General features: G+C 36.4%; 2 protein-coding genes across 2 annotated transcripts; both read left to right on the forward strand.

Moving 5' to 3' along the window:
• The first annotated feature begins 9,248 nt into the window (after nucleotides 1–9,248).
• zgc:112001 (uncharacterized protein LOC550384 homolog) lies at nucleotides 9,249–11,958 on the forward strand. Its single transcript, XM_058379389.1, has 2 exons — nucleotides 9,249–9,375; nucleotides 9,492–11,958. Exon 2 carries the CDS (start codon nucleotides 9,501–9,503, stop codon nucleotides 10,335–10,337), a length of 837 nt encoding a protein of 278 aa, XP_058235372.1. The 5' UTR covers nucleotides 9,249–9,375; nucleotides 9,492–9,500; the 3' UTR covers nucleotides 10,338–11,958.
• A 4,469-nt stretch (nucleotides 11,959–16,427) lies between these two features.
• LOC131345677 (G-protein coupled receptor family C group 6 member A-like) lies at nucleotides 16,428–20,780 on the forward strand. The gene is made up of 6 exons (XM_058378674.1): nucleotides 16,428–16,624; nucleotides 16,737–17,028; nucleotides 17,560–18,348; nucleotides 18,431–18,637; nucleotides 18,772–18,889; nucleotides 19,537–20,780. The coding sequence occupies exons 1-6, from the start codon at nucleotides 16,428–16,430 to the stop codon at nucleotides 20,376–20,378; spliced, it is 2,445 nt and encodes an 814-aa protein (XP_058234657.1). The 3' UTR covers nucleotides 20,379–20,780.
• The last annotated feature ends 3,649 nt before the right edge of the window (nucleotides 20,781–24,429 follow it).

Genomic DNA, 24,429 nt, shown 5'->3' on the forward strand with positions numbered 1-24,429 from the left:
ATTTGATCATAAAATACATGTTCATTTCTCATTGAAATCCTAAACATCAGGCAATGGGTTTATTTTGAGACAGTGACAAACACACACACACGTCAGCCAAATCTTTTCTGAGGCTATGGGCAGTAAGTACATTTACAGCATTTATGCCATAAGGCAGACACCCTTATTCAGAGTGACTTTTATGAGATTTATCTTATTTTGCTCAAGGGCCCAGACATGGCAGCTTGGCAGTGCTGGGATTTGAGTTCACAATCTTCTGTGCAGTAGTGCGACATTTTGATCACTGAGCTAGGGGAAGTAGGTATACCAAAATATGGCTCAAACAAAGTTATTCAGATTTGCATAAACAAGATTCCGGATTTTACTTGAATCACAATAAAGAAATGTAAGCTCAATAAGCTAAATATTAATAAATAAATAAAAAACAAAGAAAGTGATTATTATTATACAAGTAAAACAGGATTGTGTGTAAGTAAATATTGTGATGATTTGTGTGAAATGTGTTAGTTTTTTCTTGTATTATTAAATTGCAGGTCTCATAACTCCACCTGAAAAAGGACACCTGAAAAAAGTGAAAGCAGACATTATTCTCACCTTCTACTGTAAAGTTTATGCCAGTAAAGAAACATAAGGTAGAGACATTAATCAGGATGTCTGTGCATCAGATCAATCGATGGTCTGCACTATTTTTAGCTACAGCCGTATGTCATGGCTCGGCCAGCATGGTACCTGAGTAAAAACGGTAATCAAATTTAGCATGGGTACTTAAGCATGGCATGGCTCACTTCATGCTGGAAATAGCAACAACACAGGGGATTATGGGGAATTTGCTGAGCCATGCCACATTGGCTGGTGAAAAAGCACTATTAGTAAACAAGCTCCTGTGTATCGAGCAAGATGCCACTTTGAAAACTGCCAGAGAGACAGAAAAATCAAGCTCTTTGAACTTTGCAGTCAGAGTTATTTTGAGACATTGGAGTAAAGAAAAACACACTGGAGGACAACACAAAGCTCTTTCTTCCTTGTCCTGGTGAGAAACTAAATAACACATTGATATATTTGCTGAGAGGCAGCACAGAGGCTTAGTGGTTAGCACGTTCGCCTCATACCTCCAGCGTCCTGGGCTCGAGTATCACTCCCGCTCACTATGTGTGGAGTTTGCATGTTCTCCCTGTGCTTGGTGGGTGTGCTCTGGTTTCCGTCCAAAGACATGCTTCTAGGCTGATTAGGCTGATCGGAGTGTGTGTGTGCCCTGCGATGGGTTGGCACTCTGTCCAGGGTGTATCCTGCCTTGATGCCTGATGACTCCTGAGCACAGGCTCCCTGTGACCCAAGTATAGATTGGATAAGTGGTACAGCAAACAAAATTCTGTCAGTGTGTCTACACTTATGTCTGCTTATATACTATATGTATATTTCAGTGCCTTTTAGGACAAAGAATAGATCATGCTTAGCAGCTTCTTGAGAGATGAGAAATGTTCAAGAAAGAAAAACGTAAGAGGAAAGTAAAAAAAAAGTTCTAATCAAGGATCTTCCCTCACTGAGCATCCTGTACCAGCTAAACTACTACTGATAATCTTATGTAACATTCATTGTTATTTTGATTAGCAAGACTGATTTAGATGGATTGCCTGAACATATCTACTGATATGTTCAGTTCTCACACAGTCCAGAAATCCATATACAGCGGATATATATATATATTTTTTTAAAATTACCCCCCCACACACCTCCCATTCAAATTGTAGGCTCCTGTGGTGTCAAACCAAGATAAATGATGTCAGTCTTTTTCTACCATTAAAGTCATAAAGCAATCAACAAAATTCAGTAGTAATTTAATGCATTTCATTTTTGTGTGGTGTAACTGTTCCTGTTCCTTTACACCTGCATATAATTGCAGTGCCTGGATATTTAAGGTCTTCACTAAGGCTCATATATTTTCCATTTAACTTTTACCATTATTACTAATTGTTGCATGAATTCCCAACAGATGCAAATGTATTTTATAAAGATATTAGGTACAATATGCACAAGAACAGGTTTTATATCTGTATATGACTGTGTCCTGTTAATTTTGTTAAAGAGGTCATCGTTTATGCTAAACAATAGATATTTTACTTGTATTTAAGTTAAAAGACGTGTGTAAACCTGAAATGAATATATGAAATAGGTGTATATTGAATGACAAAAACAAAAGAGTCTAAAGACTTTCCCCCCCACTGTAAGATTCCCATCACCCTAATCTTTGCCAGTGATTGTTAGGTATACATAACAGGGTAATTCCTATGAGGAAAAATGAGGGGAAATAAAACATATTTTTCAATACATAATTTAGTCCAAAATGAACATATGGCATATGTCGTATGTGATCTGAAGTGTGTTATTGTCTTTTGTTCAATTCATTTCACTGGTAAAGGTGATATATGACAAGCTGTTGCAGCTTTTCCTTAAATGTTTGTGTGTTATTACTGTACTTGCTTCTGTTATAAATTACCAAAATGCACAGATGATTAACCTTCTATAACACTTGTTGGCTCTTACAAATTGGTATGGATTTGCAATTGTGACACAGAAACCTGTTAGTGGTTTATGATAGGAAGATTGTGATCCTCAGCTGCTCTTTGTTTGCATTTGATTTTTACCACACTTGTTAATGTCCTTGGATAAAAGCATGTAATGGGTAAATGTATGCAAATGTTTGAGTGTTCTACTTGTCTGACCTGAAATCCATTTTCAGTGCCACAAAACCATTATGTGAGGCTCTAATATTGTAATGAGATCACAGTGTGAATCACACTTCCTTGATTGGAATTAAGTAAGTATGAAATTGTGTTTTGTTCGTTTAAAATAATGTTTACATAATTACCAGTTGGTGGCAGTAAATCAGGCCCAGCAAAGAAAGTGATTAATTATGCAGCTTTTAGTTTATCAGCTTGTCTAATCTTTGTAATTTTTCCAGTATTATCTAACTAGTAGATGATTTATTTAGGTAAGCTTGTAGTGACCAATTATCTTGATTGACCTTAATAGCACTAATTCTACAATGATAATTAGAGGGTGAATGCAATGTAATAAAAAATTCAAGCACAGGGTGGCACGGTGGTACAGCAGGCAGGCTTGCCACCTCAGCTTCATGGTTCAATCATGAGCCCCAGTTACCGATTCTGTGATGTTTTATATGTTGCTCTTGAGTCCACATAGGTTTCCTAGGGGTCTTCCACTTTCTTCTCATTGTCCAAATACTTGCCAATAGGTGAACTGGCAACTCACAATTGCTCCTGTAAGAGCTCTATAAGATATAGTGATTATTCCATTATATCCACTTTATTCTTATCCACTTCTGTTGGAACAGAGCCACAATTTTCTCAAGATAGGTCACTTCAAAGCCAAGCATTCTCCACTCAGGAATCAATTTTATTCTTCTCACACTTCCCTCTGTAAGGTGAGGCACTTCAGACTTTGTAAATGCTGCAGTAAAATGGAAATGTCCTTGGTTGCAATTTCGATGCATTTAAGAGAGTCGACTCTTTGAAGTACTTCTTGGCACTGAGGGTGATGCTTAGTATCCAGTTGTCTATATTGGAATCTCTCTCTCTCTTTCTCTCTCTCTCTCTCTCTCTCTCAAACTCTCTCTCTCTCATTCTCACAGGCTAAGACAGGAAATCAATGCATTTTGGAAAGCATCTTGGCTGTTGTATTGATGGCACTGTATGGGAACTTCAGTCAAACAGATCTGCACTCTGTGTTGAAACACAGAAGCATTAGGCTACAATCTAATCTCATGCAAAATTCAGGGTTCAAAGCAAGTGAGTGCGATTCATAAAAATTAAATTATGAATAAAGCTACAGCTAATGGCTTTAGTTGGGGAATTTTTAATAATAGGATTTCATTGCAGTATAGTAATTGCTAAAGCCTAGAGTACAAAGAAAGCCACTCTCCCACTCTTTCAGCCATTGTAGTCATGAATATAATGTTGAACAACCCTATCCAAATGTTTAGCAAATTTTAAATAAACCTAATCTTACATGAAAATCCTGTGGCTTACAAATATGGATGCAAGAATGAAAAGTCTATTTTAAAATATTAATATTTCTTAAAGTTTTCCAATGAATATTAACGTGTATGAATAAAGTATATGAATAAATGAAAAGAAAAGAAAAGAAAAAAGAAAAGGAGGGGTGATAGGCAGAAAATCTTGTAAAAGTCAGCAAAGAAAGTGCAAATTGCATTGTGCTTTCATCATGTACTGTTCTGCAGAATGACATCAAAAAAAGACATCATCAGAGGAGCAGAAGTCAAGCATGCACAGTTGTGGGCTTCATGCAAAGCTGCACTACAAAAGTTACAGCAGTCCTTTGCTCTACTTACTACTTACTCTTTAGCACTTCTTGATTTCTTTTGTTTCTATCCAGGTGTTTTTATTTGCACATTCAAAATTCAGTTACAGTGATGCAAAACACAGGTTCTACTTGTACAGACAAATGGTTTCCTTTAGTAAATGTGACTTGGAGAAGATAAGCAGTAAAGAAAGTGCACTACTGTCCTCTGGTGTCCAATAAGTATGATTTCAGCTTGCATGGACAACAAGGATTGGTTATAAAGTAAAAAAAAAAAAACATACTCTTTTGTCTCTAATAACTGTGTAATTATGCATAAGCTACATATTCATGCACTTATAATTTATAGAGGCCAAAAGTTTACATACACAGATCAAAGACATTCACACTAAATTTTTCAAAAAACCAATTAGGGTTCCTACTTTATTTCCTGAAGATGTTTTATTTTAATGCTCATTTTTAGTATTTTGTGGCTTTTTAATTGCTTGAAACTGAAAAAAAGATGCTTTGTGTAGGCTTCCACAAGCTTTTTGCAATGCCTTGCCAGAATTGTAGCCTATTCCTCTTTACAGAACAGGTGTAACTCAGTCAGGTTTGCGGGCTTCCTTGTTCACACACGCTTTTTCAGTTCCACAAATTATCTTTCAGATCATGGCTTTAAAAATAGAGAAAAACTCTATTTCCTACTCTTTAATTTCATACAGTTTTAAAGGTATGCTCAGGATCTCTGCCATGCTAGAAGACCCACTTGGCAAAAAGTTTTAACATTCTGGTTGATGTGTTGAGATTTTGCTTTACTATTTTATCTGCCTAATGATGTAATCTATTTTCTGAGGTGCACCAGACCATTTTCCAGTAAAAAAAAACTGCAGGAAAAAAAAGTGTGAAATACTTCAGATTAAAAGCCTTACCCTTTTTTCCTCTGTACATAGCACGATACATTACGGCCAAGCTGTTCGTTTTTTTGTTTCATATAACCAGAAAACACCAGTGAATGCATATATTTGGTAGCTACCACAAATGAAATGTATGATCTCATAAAATGTATGGAGTCTGAATATCTTTAGCCTAGGTCAGGGGTGTCCAAACTTATCTGGAAAAGGTCATGGTGGGTGCAGGTTTTTATTCCAACCTAGCAGAAGCCACACTTGAGTTCAAGGTCAACTGATTAAACAGCTGGAATCAGGTGTGGCTCCTGCTTGATTGGTATAAACACCTGCACCCACACCAGCCCTTTGCGGATAAGATTTGACACCCCTGGCCTAGGTGTATGTATGTAACTTTTGGGCATTACTGTAAATACACATATGTATGAAATTTAGTTTTGACCTTGTAAGAACACAATTGTATCTTGATGTCTTGAATCAAGCTTGTCTCTCTCAGGTGTACCATTTTTATATTGTTTCTGATTGTGAATGTACATAGGAACTGTACAGTTAGTATGTATCTGAAAGTGTACTTTGAAGTTGCACTTTTTAAATATGTAGACAGTTTCTGTGTAGTTCTGAGTGTACACGACATGGCCAAAAGCATGTGGACACCTGACCATTATACCCATATGTGCATGTTAAATTGTAAATTAACCTCTATTCTTCTGGGAAGGCTTTCCACTAGACCATGTAGTGTGGCTGTAGGGATTTGTGCTCATTCAGCTACAAATTATTAGTGAGGTCAGGCCACAATGTTGGGTGAGGAGGTCTGGGTCAGTGGTCAGTGCTCCACTTTATCCCAAAGGTAGTCAGTGTTGTTGACGTCAGGGCTCTTTGCTGGACACTCAGGTTTTTCCAGACTAAACTTTACAAGCCATGTGTTCATTGAGCTTGCTTAGTAAGCTCACAGGTGCATTGCCATGCTGGAACAGGTTTGGGCCCCTCGTACAAAAGGGAAATTGTACTGCTATAGCATACAAAGACATTCAGTACAATTGTGTGCTTACAACTTTGTGTCAACAGTTTGAGAAAAAGTTACATATACTATATTGTGTGGTGGCCAGGTGTCCACATACTTTTGGCCATATATTGTATTTTCATGGGGTTTACATTTTAATCACTTGAGCACTAATATGTACAGCACTTAAATCACATATAGTGTAGATATAATTAGATTAAAAGTTGGTGAAAATCTATCTCATCTTGTTGTGGTATCATGGTACAACCATTATATATATGTATATATAGGGGTTGGACAATAAAACTGAAACAGTGTTGGAGGTTTCATGGCTAAATTTGAACAGCCTGGTGGCCAATCTTCATTGATTGCACATTCCACCAGTAAGAGCAGAGTGTGAAGGTTTAATTAGCAGAGAAATAGCACAGTTTTGCTTAAAATATTGCAATGCACACAACATTATGGGTGACATATCAGAGTTCAAAAGAGGACAAATTGTTGGTGCACGTCTCGCTGGCGCATCTGTGACTAAGACAGCAAGTCTTTGTGATGTATCAAGAGCCACGGTATCCAGGGTAATGTCAGCATACCACCAAGCAGGACGAACCACATCCAACAGGAGTAACTGTGGACGCAAGAGGAAGCTGTCTGAAAGGGATGTCCGGGTGCTAACATATATAATATATGTGTGTGTGTGTATATATATATATACATCTATATATATATATATATATATATATATATATATATATATATATATATATATATATATATATATATATATATATATATAGATGTATATATATATATATATAGATGTATATATATATATACACACACACACATATATATACATTCAATGTGTGATGATAAAGTGGCACAAAGCAACATTACTGTTACTACCTGAAAGTTGATTGAGCTTGTCCCAAAGTATTTTAACCCCAACAGACACAGGCCAATAACTACAAAGTTTGTTTATAGTTTTACAACTTTTAATGCTGTAGAACATCAGAACATTTTGTTCCTATGAAGAGTCATTCCTTTAAATGTTAAATAAATAAATGTTAGGGTAATATTAAACATCTTCTTTCTAAGCTAACTACTGTAGCTATCTGGTAAAAGTTTATGTCAGCATTATATGTTAATTTTCAGTCAAGCATAAGCTGTACAATCATTATGTTATCTGAGAACAGGAAGAAAAAGAAACCAAAAAAAAAAACAAGCACTTTCCAAGTATGTTTCAGTAGGATTTAAGACAGCTTTGTGAGGGGTTTCAGAGAAGCTGGAGTGAGCAGTTTGCCCAGCCTTTGTGGAAATTCCTGCTGCGGCAGCATCACTGGATTCTTTGCATAGCTATGGGAAAGTGTGATCCTGGAATACTGCTGAGTAGGTAGTTAAACTTCTCCTATCCTAGAGCTTTGGGCCAGCCACTGGTGATCATTTTCCTGTGACCTTCATTACAGTGCTTATTGCTCATTCCTTATTATCTCTCAGTGAAAACTGGGGATTTGTTTTTTGAATTAAAAGCTAGTTTTGTTCAAAAGTGAATTAAATTAATGTTGTGTGTTCTCTGTGCATTTTAGTTGTGCCACAATAAAATGCATTCACTATCCAACCACAGCCATATAGCCATGACTCTAATCAAAGAAGGAGAAAAGGCCATGAAAGTGTCTTTATACATAGCCATTTGCATAAAGGACAGCACTTTAAGGTTTAAGATCATTGTCTCCAGAATCCTTGACCTAAATTAAAATATAATCAAAGTAACTAAAAGACTTTAGGTATTCAAATTAGAGTAGTCTTTAGAAAGAATACTGATATTCAAATTCTTTATTTTATTCACAGAATTCTTCAACTGAGTAGAAGGATCAACATTTATCAGTGAAATTCCAGACATGCAATTAAATAAGAATACTTACAGCCAAGTACTCCTTGTTGAGTTTTCACAGATGAGATAAAGTGATGTCTGTGTGCTGTACGGTTTCTAGATTAGTGCTCAGGAGATTAAAATCATGAAAACCCTTGGAAATACTAACTTTAAGGACAAAACTTAACACCTGAACATCACACGACAATGTAGTTCTTCCCTAAACTGTTGCCACAAAATTGGAAGCACAAATTCCCATACAAAGTCTTGTATGTTGTCAATTTTAGATGTCCTTTAACCAGAATTAAGAGGCCCAAACCAGTTCCAGCATGACTGTGCTCAAAGCAAACTCCATCAAGACATGGTTTGCTAAGGTTGGGGTGAAAGATCTCGACTGGCTTACACAGATCTCTGACCTCAAACCTACTGAACCCCACTGAGACCCTATCAGTCCCTGATCATCATTAATGCTCTTTTGGCTAAATAAACACAAATCCCCTGAAGCCTTCCCAGAAAAGAGTGGAGGTTATTCTAACCAAAGAAAGGACCCAACTCTGGAATGGGATGTTCCTCAAAGCACATAAGAGAGTTCTTTTGGCCATACAGTGAACATGAGATCTTCTTTGTTATAATAAAAAGACAAACAAAAGAGTATACACCTAATTTACAGTATACTAGTTGTTTTAGTAAACAAGTAAAAGGGATCATAGCAAAACACACACTCGTTTAAACAGGAGCAAATTTAGTTGGATCTATAGAGGAAAGACATCTATAAAAATGTTATTTGTAGAGAAAAAAAGCAACTTAAATAAAATAGCATATTAAATAATAAATAAATAACAATAATAATAAGTTATCGCGAGATTACAAAACAATAAGTGTGCGCTTATTTGTAAAAGCTATTCTCACACATCACTAACTCTGCAAGTTTCTCGTTACGCCATGCAAGCCTATTTGGAGTTTGAGGCGAGACATCACTGCAGAAGTCTCCTATTTTATCAAAAATAACCAGATGAAACATTATGAATAAGCGAAATGGTTGGATGTTATATGCTACCAGGTTAAACTTGGCGGCATAACGTCGCCATAACAACAGGCAAACGCGCTCACGCACCGGACACTTCCGTGTATGAATAACGTTGCTTCTGAGCATGCGCACTAATCCGGCACTGCAGCGGCATCATCATTATCGCCCTCATCATCATTGTGATAGTGACAGCTTCGTCTAAATGCCCGGAAAGGACTAGTGATGTGATGTTCTTTCACGAGCATCCCGTAATTAGGTATTATGTATATATTGGATATTATTTACGTGTGCATGTATTTATGACGAATGAACGTGACTTGTAACATTGACAATCGTAACGTGTTCTCAATTCTCTAATAATACTTGGTGTAGCCTGGATAGATGGATGACACGTGCAAGGAACGCAAACTCCTCTCTTTCCTTTTTTACCAAGCTGTGAGGGACCATAAACCTGTGTGGATGTTGGAGGACATGCGCAACATGGAGACATTTCATTGGGAAGAAGGCAGCCGGCAACGGACATACACTCCATCTGAGGCACTTCTGTATGCCATCGTGCATGACCACAGAGCTTACGCACAATACTTGCTGAATCAATTTTCAGATGGTGCTCTTGCCATGCCAGGTGAGAATTTCTGCTGCTGTCCATCATCTGCTCCACACTTGGCTATGGCTGTCCGCTACGACAGGAAGGACATCATGGCTCTCATCCTTCAGGTGGCACATAGAATGCCCACTCTGCGCTCCTACATGAACCGAGGAGGATGCAATCACATGGAGGATGGCAAAACTCCGCTCCATCTGGCATGTGAACTGTCACACTCAGAGGCTGTCATAATGTTATTGGGAAGTGGGGCTTCACCACAAGCTGAGGACCATAATGGTATGACACCACTGGATCTAATCCTCAAGCAGCTACGGTCCTCTAAAGTGAACACAGGTGCCAAGAAGTTGTGCCTGGAAAGGCTGCTCATGTTCATGCCTGAAGTGCGGTTCAAAATGAAGAGCTCACTGGAAAAAGATCCGCAGTGCTGGTCCAAAGTTCTGGGAGAGGAGAAGTTTAACTACTTGGTTGGGCGAATTCCCGGAACGCTGTTTCTCATAGCTATGCAAAGAATCCTGTCTCAACTACCTCCTCATGAATTTCCTAAAAGTCTGGACAAACTGCCCATTCCAGCTTCTCTAAAACCCCTCACACAGCCCCTAATGCAGACCTAACAGTGGCCTAAGTCCTACTGAATCATACTTAGAAAGTGCTTTTTTGTTTGTTTGGTTGGTTGGTTGGTTGGTTGGTTTTTTATTTTCTTTTTATCAAATTTATATCTGTGTGACTGGCATGAATTTGACATGTAGATACTGTATGTGTGTGTGCATGTGCGTGTGAATGTGTGTGTAGGTGTGTGTGCATGTGTGTGTGCGTGTATGTGGCATGAAATGAATGATCAAACCTATCACTGTAACTTTAAGGTACTTTAACTGTAAGCAAAAATGTCTTCCCGTTCTTAAATTAAATAATGGAAACATCTCTTTTATTAAAAAAGGACAATATTTTTACGTGACTAATAATAAAAGAACAAGCAATGTATGTATTTCCTAGTGGTTCTAATGATTATGCAAATTATTTAATGTACTAACTAAATTTAATGTAATGTAATGTAACTTTTATTTTAATCAGAGTTTTATGTTTGAGAACATGCTTGTATGTGTTTTATCGGAAAATCTGACCATCCGGTTGGTTTTTCCTCTTCGTCTTTTTATTGAGTTGGGTCTAAACGGAAAAACATTTAAACAGTCTAAGGTCAAAAGGCTAATCTTGATTTGAAGTTGTTTTTTTGTGTGAAACATTTGATAGAATGCCCAACTGAAAGGGCATAAAATACTCCCATAAATCTGTTCACTGGACAGCATTATACTTTAAGTTAAGATTTTAAGGTGTTTTTTGCACTACATTATCATGATACAATCAGGACAACACTGACTTCTGAAAGAGTGATTATTATTATTATTTTTTTTTAAATTATTATTATTATATGAAAATCTAGGTACCAACAATATTTAATATGCAAGTCTGTTTTTTCTGTGTTCTTCTGTCCAACTGTGATTTAATTGTAACCATTATAATGTCAAGTCATTCACCAAAAGAATAAGGGTTATATGAATAAGAAAAAATCAATTCTGAATTGTGTGTGTGTGTCTATGTCTAAATGACTACTAATTTGTGAGAAGTTTCTCCTTTCACCTTTCATTTTATTCATTATTTTATTTTCAGTAACCACTTGATCCCACCAAAGTTACAGTGGATCCAGTGACTGTGCTGGGAAAACCCTGCATGAGATGTACATCCTGAATGGAACACCATTGCAAGTCTACCTCTGAACACAATTTGACCTCTGCAAATTATCCAAAATGCAGCTGGGTGACTTGTTTTCAGCCTGCTCCCAAAGTTCTCCCTCATTGCTAGGGTTCTTCCACTGGCTTCGGTAGCTCCATACATCAGATTCAAAACATTCATGCTTGCCTACAAAGCCAAAAATGTACCCTCTTACCTCAAAGCTCTTATCACTCCTCGCACTGCACCAGGCTCCCTCTGATCTCGTCATCATCTAGTCTCTGATCATCTAGTACTGTTTGACTGGTCCCACCATCTCTTAGGGTACATGGTAGGTACTCATCAAGACTCTTCTCTATTCTGGCACCAATGTAGTGGAATGAATGTCCCCTAGACCTCCAAACAGCAGTGACATAGCCACTGACTGACTTGTCTTCAAACAGTGGGTGAAGACTGTATATTTGTGTGTGTGTATATTATATATATATATTATATATTCTATTACTTCCTCCCAACAGAGTTTTTGGCTGATGGTATCCTTAGTCTGTGTCCTAGTGTACCAGTATTGATGTATTCATTGATTAAAACCTCAAACCATTTTTGTATGTTACTCTGAAATCTATGTTGTCTAATGAGAAACTGTGAAAAGGCCATGACATGATTTATTCAAATTCTACCCTATTGATTTATGTTTTTAACAGTTTATATGGCCTGTTTGTAACAAAGGCCCTGCAAATTGCTAGCCATGAGTAAAATTTTATTACTGGGTGCTCAGATTAAAACACTTTAGTCAGAATTAAAGTGAACAAAAAAGTTCTTAAATTATGTTAAGTACATCTGTCCTATTTGAAATGAAAAAAATTGAAATAACCTTTATTTGTCACATACACATTACAGCACGGTGAAATTCTTACTTCGCATATCCCAGCCTTGGAGGTTGGGGTCAGAGCACAGGGTCAGCCATGATACAGCACCCCTGGAGCACAGAGGGTAAGGCCCAACAGTGGCAACTTGGCAGTGCTGGGGATTGAACCCCTGTTCTTCCGGATAACGACCCAGAGCCTTAACCCCTTGATGCCTATCTAGGAAACAATAATAGCAACAGCAATCATAAACATAACCAAAATCATCATTATCAGTTCATACTTCAAACTAAGGGTCCTAACACTCATTAGAGACTACAATGTAAAATTATAATAAAATTAATTTTTATAATAATTTTTAAATAATAATTATAAACATATTTATTAAATGTCATTACTTATTTCTAACTCAAACATCTTTTATTTATTAAGAATTTTTTTTTTCTGTTTTTTTTAGGTAATCATGAATTGAAATACTGTTAAATGCAAGATAAAAGATACAAATTACTACTAAATGAACATGAAAAATCTTCACAACAGCACTTTTTCTGCTGTCCGTGTGTGCAAAAGGGCCATCCTAAACTGAGCACTGTGGCCTACTCTCTTTAAAGACATTTCTCTCGACAATTAAGAAGAAGAAGAAGAAGAAGAAGAAGAATTAAGAATGAGGAGATGATTATGAATAAGCAGTAAATACATTTCTGATTCTACCAGTTACACTTCACTTCCCCCCTGGAAGAAATAGCAAAATTGAATAGTAATCAATTAATGTAATGGGAGAATAATCATCTAATGAGAATTGGCTGAAAGGATTCCATCAGATTCCATTAGGAATCTCAAACAAATTCAGGACTTTCTTTCATTTGTGAGACTTGCCATTAGAATAAAATTAGATGAGATAAAATGAAATCAGGATCAGGATCTAATTAATACTGATGAATTAATTAAATTAAGACTGTCTCATAATAACTCTTGTTTTAGTGTGAGTGTATGTACATGTGTATGAGGTAAATAATCTAATTTTGCCTAGCCTTAGCACTAGTCTGTAACATATTCGTTACTATTGCTATTCTGTGCTCCTGCTTTACCCTTCGATCTACAGTCTTTTTTTACATTCAGCTCATATCCTCTGTTAGCTCCTTTAATCTTTGTTCTAATTATTTTAACTTGATTTGCTCAAGTGAGTCTTCTGCCTTTGGTCCACATTACACTTGTTGTTGCTGTAGCTGACCTAGTAAGATTATATGTGTGGTAGCTGCTTTTTTTCCCTGAAGAATAAGAATAAGATGTAGCCAGCAGATGGAGACATTTGCTTTGTGATTCCCCCAAATCACTCTGATATTCCATACCTTATCAGCAGTGTTCAGTGTTTTTCTACACATCACCATCAAGACTTATTTTTAGCCTGCTGTTGGATGGGTGATGGTGTGATACGCATGGGGTATATTCAGTATTGTAGCTACAGCCACAGGTATGTAATACTTATAAAGTACAACAAATGTGAATGGTATATGTTTAAAAGCAGAAGAAGAAGAAGAAGAAGAAGAAGAAGAAGAAGCCTTTATTTGTCACACATACAATACAGCACAGAGAAATTCTTTCCATCACATATCCCGGCTTAGGAAGTTGGGGTCATAGCACTGGGTCAACCATGATACTGCACACCAGGACCAGGGACAGTTAAGGGTCTTGCTCAGGGGCCCAACAGTGGCATCTTGACAATGCTGCAGCTTGAACTCTGACATTCCAATCAACAATACAAAATACATATAAAATAAAACAAACGAGAATGTTATATATTGTGCATGTATTTTATTATCTGTCATGTGTTTTGTTATTATTTGTGTTTTCTCAGCCTCTGTCTTAAAATTACCTCTGACTAGCTTTTATTATCAGCTAAAGCTGGACTTTTAGTGTTGGGGAGTGATGGTGTATCCAAAAGATTGCCAGGGTGACTTATAACAGGAACATCATAGTAATTTTTCTGTGGAAAAAAAGGTATAGATCCATATAGAGATGTTTTTCCTTGACATGACTGTTTTATACACATCATACAGAAATATTTCATGGATATATTGTTAATGATCATGGTATGTACTCTAAATAAAAAATGAAAAGTAACCAAAAAAAAAGAAACCATAGAAAAAACAAAATTCTCGTTATTATGCCAAACTTGCACTCGATCTGATGGTTATGCAAGTGACTGTTCTTGTCAGTCAGGTAAATTAGTGCACAAAGAAAATCCCTTCATATCTGAACTAATTGTAGGTGAAGTGAATGTACGGCATGTAGAAAGAGTCAAGATGTAACATACAGATAGGCATTTGTCACTTACATTTGCCTTGAAAGTCAGATTACTGCCATGAATAATGTTCTTATTAATTTATTTTTTCAATTATGCATCATTTTAACCAGATCTGGTTGTTTTTTATTTTCATTTCTAGTTTTGATTAAATACCATTTGTGGCATCTGCCATCATATACTTAGTCTGTCAGTGATGTGACTGTTCCGGTCAGTGAAATGAATTGCTGCACGACGATGAGAGACGAAGATAAGATCTTGTCTCATATTTACGTTTGTCATGAAAATGTTGCCTCAGTGGAGTTTCATTTTCTATAACTTTATTTTTCACAATTAATCTATTACACTTCACAAAGTTTGGCATTGTGACAAGAACACTTTTTGAGTTTTACATAAAAAGATTCCAAATCAGATATGTTAAAATTGATTCAGATCCACACTGCCATTGCTTAATCTGTATTTTCAATGCTATTGTTTCGTGTGTGTGTGTGTGTGTGTGTATTTGGGTGATTGTGTGGGTATGTTTGTCTGTGAGTATGTTCGAAAGAGTGAAAGAATAATCTGTTTTCAATTAGAAAAACAAAACAAATATAAATATTATTATTTAAGAAAAAGAAACATTTATGTGTTTGTCAATTAATGGTAACGAACAAAATTAAGAAAAAACTTAAACTTTTTGTTAGTATGCCTAACTTGTCCTCAATCTTCCATGAAGTGTTCTGTCAGTCAAGTAAATTAGTGCACATAATAAAGCCCTTCATTTATGAACTGAATATATATGAAATTAATGTAGAATAAGTGCAGGGTACATGTAATATTTAAATAAGAGATCACATTTGTTATAATAGACACATTATAGTTTCATCCCTGTCAAGGTTCATTTTCTACAAATTCAACTGTGGCTTACATTCAAACTTAAACTACTACATTTCACAAAGTTTCCCATGACAAGATTTTGTCACTTAGCATTTGTGATAAAAAAACTGACTCATATCCAAATTGCCAACTGTTCAACACTATCACAAGGCACCATGCACACACAGCCATTCAGATCTAGTGGGAGATAAAGAAGCCAGTCCACCTACTGACATGTTTTCTGGAAAGTTTAATGCTTATTTTCTGTTTCACACTTTTGAACATTTGAGGCCATTTTGACACACTAACATAGTAAGCCATGTTAAAAAGCAGTTTTTAGTTACAGTGTACCCGTTGATAATTTTTAAATATAGATCTAAGTGTTAAATGTGGACCCAAACAAATGTCCTGAATCTTAAAATAGAAATAATTCTGTAAATGATAGATATGACTATGCTGTCTACACTTAATTCTTAGCTTTATTTACAGCAGAAACTGCTTTAACTTATCTCTGATTTGATTTGGTTGCTGCATAATGTTACTAAAAAACAATAATTAAAAGTTTTTTTTTTGTTTACACGAGTCACTATTTAAAGGATTCAGTATAGTCTCAAATACTTATACAGAAATATACAGAAAAGAGTATTTAACATTTTATATTTGGTGCCTCAGAGAAATATATAATATAATGAACCATAATGTTAACTGACATCACATAAAATTCTCATGATGCAGAATATTTTCTAGGCTTCTATTTAATGATGAGACAACAGTATGTTAATACCCATTTTACAGTAAGTAACTGCACAGTAAGGGTTAACTGTGTGCCACTGGCTGTTGTACCTGTTCTGCCAGTTTTCTGGCAATAGGGGCTGTTTATTTCCTCATATATAAATATATGTGGTTGTTCTGTGTTGCATTATTGTGAGAAACACAAGTAACATTTGTGCCTCTTCATAATGCCCTCTGTTTCTCATCTGTGTCTTTATGTGCTGGGGGTAGTGATGGTAGGGTCTGTAGCATACTGTGATTTTATAGAGTCACATTTCGGAGCATATATGCCTGGTGACATTGTCCTTGGAATTGTGGGATCAGTTCATTCTAAAGTACAAGACCTTGAAAATCGGACAATCCCAGGATTGTATACTTGCGCAGAGTGAGTATAGAGGAGAATATAATGTTCTTACTATTTTTTAAATATCTGCCTTTCTGCTTTTAATTATGCCTCATTTAAAACAAAGCTTCTTGTTTTTTCTGTTCATTTTTAGCTTTGATCAAATACCATTTATGACAACTTTAGTTGCGGTTCACACAATTGAAGAGATCAATAACTCAAGCTTCCTTCCTGGTATTAAACTTGGATATCTGTTGTGTGATGCTTGTGTATATGGTACCAAAGCTTTAGACTGTGTGGAGCGCATGCTTGCTGTTAATGGGCCACCTACACTCCTCTCTGACTACTCAAACTTCACATCACCCATAAAAGCACTCTTGGGTGAAACATACTCAGAATTGTCTATTCCTATTGCCAAACTCCTCAGTCTCTACATGATTCCCCAGGTAGAAATACTGAAACATTGTTCTTAATAGCTTTTCTGCAGTGTTCTACCTTCTATCTTTTAACGTGACCTGACTAAAAGTTAGGGAAATATATTGATAATTATTCACCAATTCTGCAATACTTTGGATTTTATTTTCTAAAAATACTTTTAAGATCTAAGATAACATTTAATTTTTATCATTTAAAACAACTGTGGAAAAAAGACGGGTATCTAGTATGAAAGAAAAAATTCTACTGAAATGCAGTTTTACATCAATCTTTTTTATTATTTATTAATTAATTGCAAAATGTGCTTAGTACTTTATTTATGCACCTTGATAATAATTATCACTTGGTAAAACATAATAACTAAAAAAAAATATTAGATTAAGATGAAGTTGACCTCATCAGTGACTTTCATTTACTATACTGCATATTTGCTTGTTTATCAATTTAGTGTGACAAGATATTTTAACTCAATGAATATGTACAATTCAGTGTATCATATTAAGTAATTTCTCTTTTATTTATTATTTTTTTTACCTTAACAGATAAGTTGCACCTCTACTGCACCAGCACTGAGTGACAAATTACGCTATGCGTCGTTCTTTCGCGTTGTTCCAAGTGATTTGTACCAGACTAAGGCACTGGCAAAGCTCATGAGCCATTATTCCTGGAACTGGATTGGGGTGGTTACCCTTGATGATGAATATGGCAGAGCAGTCCTCGAGAACTTTGTGCAGGATGCACAGAAAGAACAAGTGTGTCTCCATTACCAGAAAATCTTACCAAATTACCTAGGTTCATCAGATATAGAAGAGAAAATAATAAACGTAGCTGATCAAATTGAATCTTCAAATGCAACAGTTGTTCTGCTTATTCTAAGACCAGAACATGTGCAGATGATCTTTCAGGAGATGATTAAGAGAAATGTTAGTCGGGTCTGGATTGCTAGCGATGCCTGGTCCACAGCACGCTTCTTAATGAAGATGAAAGACATTAACAAAGTGGGAGACATATTTGGTTTTACTTTCATCACTGGGGACATTCCTGGTTTTAAAGACTACGTGCGGAACATTAGACCAAGTCCAGGGGCGAGGAATGATTTCATCACTGAGTATAAACAAATGCGGTCAAACTGCGCTCAGGGTCAGGAATCACAGAACCCATTTTTTTTGTATTGCAACAATACAGATGATAGTTTCCTTCTTCAGACTGTGGATCTGACAGAGGCTTTCAGTCAGAGAGTGGCAGTCTATGCCATTGCTAATGCGATCAAGAAGCTTTTAAAATGTGATGACACTTCCTGTTCTGAAGACACCAACTTCCTGCCTTGGAAGGTAATAGTCAAAAATATAATCTTTAAATATTCTAAACATTGTTGCTTATGTTTTAGGAATAATTTCTTTTTTATGTGTACAGCTTATAAGCATTCTTCGTAACATGAACTTCACTGTGGACGACCAGACATACTTCTTTAATAAAAACGGTGATTTTGAAAATGGTTATGATCTTATCATGTGGAAGAAGGATGGTGATGAAAGAATACTTGATGTTGTGGGGAAATACCTTATAAGCAATAACAACGTTGATGTCTATGAGCAAAAAGTCTCATGGTTTAACAATACGGTGAGAGAAAAATAATTGCTATTTCTTTTGCAAACATTATAAATAAGTATACAGCATTAGAATGTTTATAATTAGCACAAATACACGTTAAGGATTGGATTTTAACAAAGGTACACCTCTCTCATCATATCGAGGTTCCTGAATCAAGGTGTTCAAAGAAGTGCCCAAACGGCACACACAAGAACATATTAAATATAACATGCTGCTATACCTGTATCAGCTGTGCTGCTGGAGAATATTCAGACCAGGAGGGTGAGTACAATTAAAAGTGTATTAATCCTAAATTAAAGGACATTCAAATCTGATAACACTTTAAGGTTGGCAGTTTATAACTTCAATAAATGCTATGAAACAATTTTCTTTGTATTTCTACGGAGGTGGCCTAAGCTTAGCTTGCCCAAAAGAGACATCTCTTGTACATCCTTGACATCCCTTTCCTTGTAAACAACAGTAACTGAACAGAGCTAAGCTATATATCATGCACTGAATTATATCTAATACCTCAGTCCAACTAATCAAATTTATGTCAAAATCACAAAATAAGGCAAGGACTACAGTCAACTCTCATCAAAAGTTTGGTTTTATCAGGTTTTGATTATCAAAGATCTGTCATTTTGGAGATGATCTGACTCTGACCATTAAGTCACTCAGATCCTTACACTTGACCATTTTTCCTGTGTCCAACACATCAACTTTGAGAACCAACTGTTAACTTATTGCCTGATATATCCAATTTAACAAGATAATTTATGTTATGCACAAAACCTGTTAGTAGTTTTAATGTGATGGTTGATTGGTGTTATATGATAGATGATAAAGCGGTTCTTCCAAAATAAGCTCATCTCAGTCTGAATTATGCTGCATTTATAATTTTGATGTTATCCTTTTTCTCCACACAGATCAAGCAACCTGTACAAAATGTCTGAATGGAACATCTCGTCCAGGATCATCAAAATGTGTTGAATGGACAGTGGGGATTTTGGAGTGGTCAGCATCACATTCTATTGTGGTTCTAATTGCAACAGCAATAGGAATTATACTATTAGTAGCCTCAATTATATTTTTCATTAAATACAGAGAACACAGTATAGTAAGGGAGATCTTCATATTGTTGTGCATTATGCATGTAGGCCTAGTTGTAAGTTTTGGAAGTGTAATAGCTTTTTTAGGCAATCCAAGCCCCCATCAGTGCATGTTACAACAGGCAATGTATGGTCTTGGCTTCACTCTTACTGTGGCATGCATTCTGGTTAAGGCGTTTGGCTCGTTCATAGCCTTCCTGTCCTATGACCCAAATAGACAGCGTTACTTAAGCAGGTTTAATAGGGCTTTTGTTAACATAGCCATGATCACTGCTGTTCAAGGTCTCATTTGCCTCTTCTGGTTTATATTTGATCCTGCTTTCGTTAACAAAATACCATCTTCAGATAATCCAGTTGTTATGCACCATCTTTGTACTTATGGGTCTAAGATTGCTGGCTTTGCTATGATGCATATATACATTGCTGTCCTAGCTGTGTTATGTTTCATGTTCGCCTTCAAAGGGAGAGCAAATGAGAATGAGCCTATAGTCTTCAGCATGCTCTTTCATTTGTTTGTCTGGCTTTGTTTTATTCCATTCTTTTTCTCCATGGTGAAAAATTGGCCCATTTTACAGCTCTCTGCCATTATGGTCTCCAACTACACAATCATAATCTGTCACTTCTGCCCAAAATGGTACAGGATCACTTTTAGAAATTAGGAAGAAGAAAACCCATTTTCACCCTAGTAGTATTGTGGTAAATGATATTTTCATGCAGGTATCTAGTAAATTATAAAAAATAGCTATAGGGCAAGAAAAACAATGTTTCCCAAAGATTATATCATTGGAAGGATTTGGGCTCAATTAGAAATGTTTGTTGTGAATTGAAAAGGACAGTGTATGTGAACAGACATAAGAACATGTAAAGGTTTTCATGAAATACGGTGCATAGAGGCAAATGTTAAGATCGCTCATCAGCATTATTAGACACTATTGGAAGAGACATTTAAAAATGACCCTTTACAGCATATCGTTATACTTAATCTCACAATTTGAGTTATTACACATTTTTGTATTACACATTTCATGAAGGGTGCTAATAGTTTTATGATATTATTTATTATAAATACAGTATTAAAATAGCAGTATTTTTCAATACAATTATTGTAAATAGGTTTTTTAAATTAAATTATTATTATTTTAAATTATTTTGTTATTGACAATCTTTTTTCACTGATGCAAAATGTTAATTATATGGAAATGTAAATATCACATTAATAAACAATTGTAAAAAAAAAAACCCATCATTCTAGATTTCACAAAAATAGATTATACTGCTGAAGTTTAAAATATTTTTTTTATTCAAATGTGAAAATTGGAAGGTGTAATTTACATTTATGTCTTTTCAGGTCATCTGGGTAATGAAAACAGATTATACAAACATCCGGCATGAGTCCAGTGGGAAATATAAATATAGGTAAATTTGAAAAGTCCAATCCATGTCACCAAATTGGAAAAAGAAATTGCCTATTAGATCATGAAGACATAGATCTGACTGAAATTCATAGTAGTGAAATTTATAGTAGTGAACAAGCATCTGGTAGGAAATGAAAGAATCTGCTGTACAAGTACATTTTAGTTCTTGTGTGATCTCAAAATTAAGGGTCTGGCATTCACTTTCACACTTAAAGACCAGAAAATGTTGTGCATTCTGAGATGCATTTCTGTTCACCACCATTAAGAGTAATTATATGAGTTACTACATTCTTCCTAGCAGCTCAAACCAATCTGGCCATTTTCCTCTGACATGTCTTCATCATTACACATCATCAGCCATCAACAAGTGTTGTATGTGAAAATCCCAGATCGGTGGTTTATATACACAACCACATAACTGCACTAATGTGCAAGTTCACAGATGTTCCTGTATTTAATATATGCATTAGGTATTACGAGTATTACATACTAGTGGTAATTAGGACAAAGAAATTAAACCAACAGCAACCTTGTTTTTAATGAGATTAGGCTCTTACGTGGGAACTTTTTTTTCTTTGCATGGCCATCTGTACAACCTAAGAGCAAGGATCTCCAATCTTTCTTTATCCTCTCAACCACTTGACTACTCAAAGGCATAGCATAGAGGATAATGCACTGGTTCTATTCCTAGGGGAATAGAAACTGTAGAAAATCTTAATAACAAATACCCAGATGAAAATTACTCTGTAAAGCATAGAGCAGTTTTTGAACATTCAATCATTTAAAGGAGCATCATCTTTTTTCGAGGGATAAAATCAATTAACAGCAAGACGGCAGCATCTGTGCTTATTGTGGAGAAAGTATACAAGTCATGAAGGACTTGAGGTTTTTGATCTTTGTCTCTTGGTACTACATGATCAACAGGCGGATAACATTCTGATTATTGTAATGGGCTGCTCACCTTCCAAAGGTAAACTCTTTACAGGAATCTACAACCAGCAAGACAAAGCTCTGCAGTTTGGATCATGTGAAAACAACAGTGATCACATTTCTGGAGGGACACAAATTAAGAGCCAAACAGAGACTGAATTAGCCTCCGGTGGACGAAGTTTATTACAAGAAGAAAATACTCCTGTACAGCTTCAAGGTAAAAGACCCACTGTTTGTGATATAATTAGTGAAAGTGTTGAAATACAGGAGACAAATGTACAATCACCAAGGGAATTACTGACAAAAGAAATCAAGGACAAAAAGGATGAAAGAATAATAAAAAATACTGGATGCAGACAGAGAGAGAGAATGAGAAACACGGTCTACATACAGTCAAATTTAAATCTTTCACAAGCAATAGTAAAAGCTCACGAGGCAGCTTATGCTTATATTACAGAAAATATCCCTAAATATGAGTCACTCTTAGGGCTCTTGGAAAAAGCAACCCAGACCCAACTTTCTTTACAGCCTATGGTCACCTTATTAACATTACAGTATGAGGAGATAAACCAGGTTCTAGATGAAATTGCAACTGAGGGAGAACAGATGCTAGAAACACAAGGAAACCAAGTGACCTTGCCAGGAGCACAAAGTGATGTTCCACTAAAACCAGACATCCCAGAGGCTGAGAGGAGCTCCAGTGAAAGTTCTTCAGATCTACAGCATCATATGCTTCATCACTTGATTAAAAAAATGAGGCTTTTAGAGGATTCTGTAAAAGGGCTGGGGGACACATCCTTAGAAGAAACAAGTGAATACTTTGGCTCATTCTCCCAACTGTTGGCAGAAAAGCTGGGGGCAAAGAGAGCAGTGGAATTGCGTTTGAACCAGGTATTGGCTTGTGTGGAATCATATGCCTTGAGAAAGCTGGATTCAGAAGAAAGTGCTCTACACAGTGAGGACAGTGGCATTGGTGTAGAAAACAAGTGCCACAGTGGTTCTGTGAGACTTTGCAGGCACCAGGAGAGCTCTGGATCGGGTACTAGCACTCAGTCATCATATGGCTTTAGTGAATGCAGTTCACTACATCAGGCCTGTATTAATGTGGATGAAGATGATGATGTTGACAAAGATATTGATGCTGGAAATAGCAATGATGATGAAGAGCCAAAACATAAACAAAGTGATTTGACAGACCAAAAGATGTCTAACTGGTTTCAGGAAGACACCAGTCAGTATGCACTCCAAGTCAAGCTGCAGAATAACAAGAAGTCAACCAATAGTACTTTTGAATGGAGTGATCAAAAAGACCAAGACATCAGACGACCCAAAACTGCAGATGATTTATCTGTATCTTGTCAAAGAAAGCACACACCTATTTATTTATGGGGTGCACAGCGGTCACAATCAGCAGATGGTTTATGGAGAAGAGTGAATGATGACATGGAACAAGTGAAGAACAGATTTTCAAATGATAACAAAAAACCTGAATGGATTACGAAAAGACAAAATCCATCACAATTCTATTGTCTCCAAGATGGAAACAATGGGCCATTTAAGCCTGGGCTAACACCTAGCTTGACTCTTGCTTTTGCACCTGTACCCCCTGGCAAAAATGCTGTCAAACGACTTATTAATACATTCAGTCAGGGGGGTTGTGACAGTTCCAACCAAAAGCCACTTACAGGGGCCTCAAGATTTAGAGGAAGGAAAAAGAGCTTTTTGCCTGTTATAACCAATTACAGAGAAGGTGTTTCCTCCAATGGTAACAAGAATACCAACAGTTATCCACTTGACCATCAGTTCTCAGTGAGACCTTATGATGTAGACGTCAACAGCTTTCCACCTCCTCCTCCTGAATTACTTATGGATAATAGTAATACTAGTGATGAATATGGGAGAAAAAATCTAAATCCAAGGTGTTATGCTTCTCAGAGTCCAGGAGCAGCAATGAAGACAGCATCTTTTCTCCCCAGTCTGGACAGTATTTCAAGGGACAGCCTAAATATCTCAGAAAAATGTCCTAATGGACAGGATTGTGAGGATGAAAGCCATCTAGGGCGAGACTGTGACCAGCCAGCTGAGGTTGAAGAAATAAACAAAGATGAAACAATTGGCCTAGGGGATGGGGGTAATAAAATGTCTTTGACTGAGAGGGTGGGAGAACTAGTAGGAATGGAAAACAGGGACTCAGATGAAGGAGAAGCCTCAAACTTTTATGCTAACAGCCACCCTCAAACAACTCCACCAGTTTCCAGAGCTCCACTCCTACCCTCAAGTTGTTCCATGTGCCACATTGTTCAGAATCCTACTGCTTTACCTCCATCCCCTTCTTCTCCTGTAAATGGTCAGGGGGAGACATCCA

The sequence above is a fragment of the Hemibagrus wyckioides genome, linkage group LG25 (assembly GCF_019097595.1).
Source record: "Hemibagrus wyckioides isolate EC202008001 linkage group LG25, SWU_Hwy_1.0, whole genome shotgun sequence".
Classification (NCBI taxonomy): domain Eukaryota; kingdom Metazoa; phylum Chordata; class Actinopteri; order Siluriformes; family Bagridae; genus Hemibagrus; species Hemibagrus wyckioides.

Excerpts from the sequence above, each read along its gene's own strand:
- zgc:112001 (XM_058379389.1), top strand. The coding sequence starts at position 9,501 with ATGGATGACACGTGCAAGGAACGCAAACTCCTCTCTTTCCTTTTTTAC.
- LOC131345677 (XM_058378674.1), top strand. The coding sequence starts at position 16,428 with ATGCCCTCTGTTTCTCATCTGTGTCTTTATGTGCTGGGGGTAGTGATG. Across the intron at positions 16,625-16,736 it reads GGATTGTATACTTGCGCAGA|CTTTGATCAAATACCATTTA; the intron begins GTGAGTATAGAG and ends GTTCATTTTTAG. Across the intron at positions 18,890-19,536 it reads AGAATATTCAGACCAGGAGG|ATCAAGCAACCTGTACAAAA; the intron begins GTGAGTACAATT and ends TTCTCCACACAG.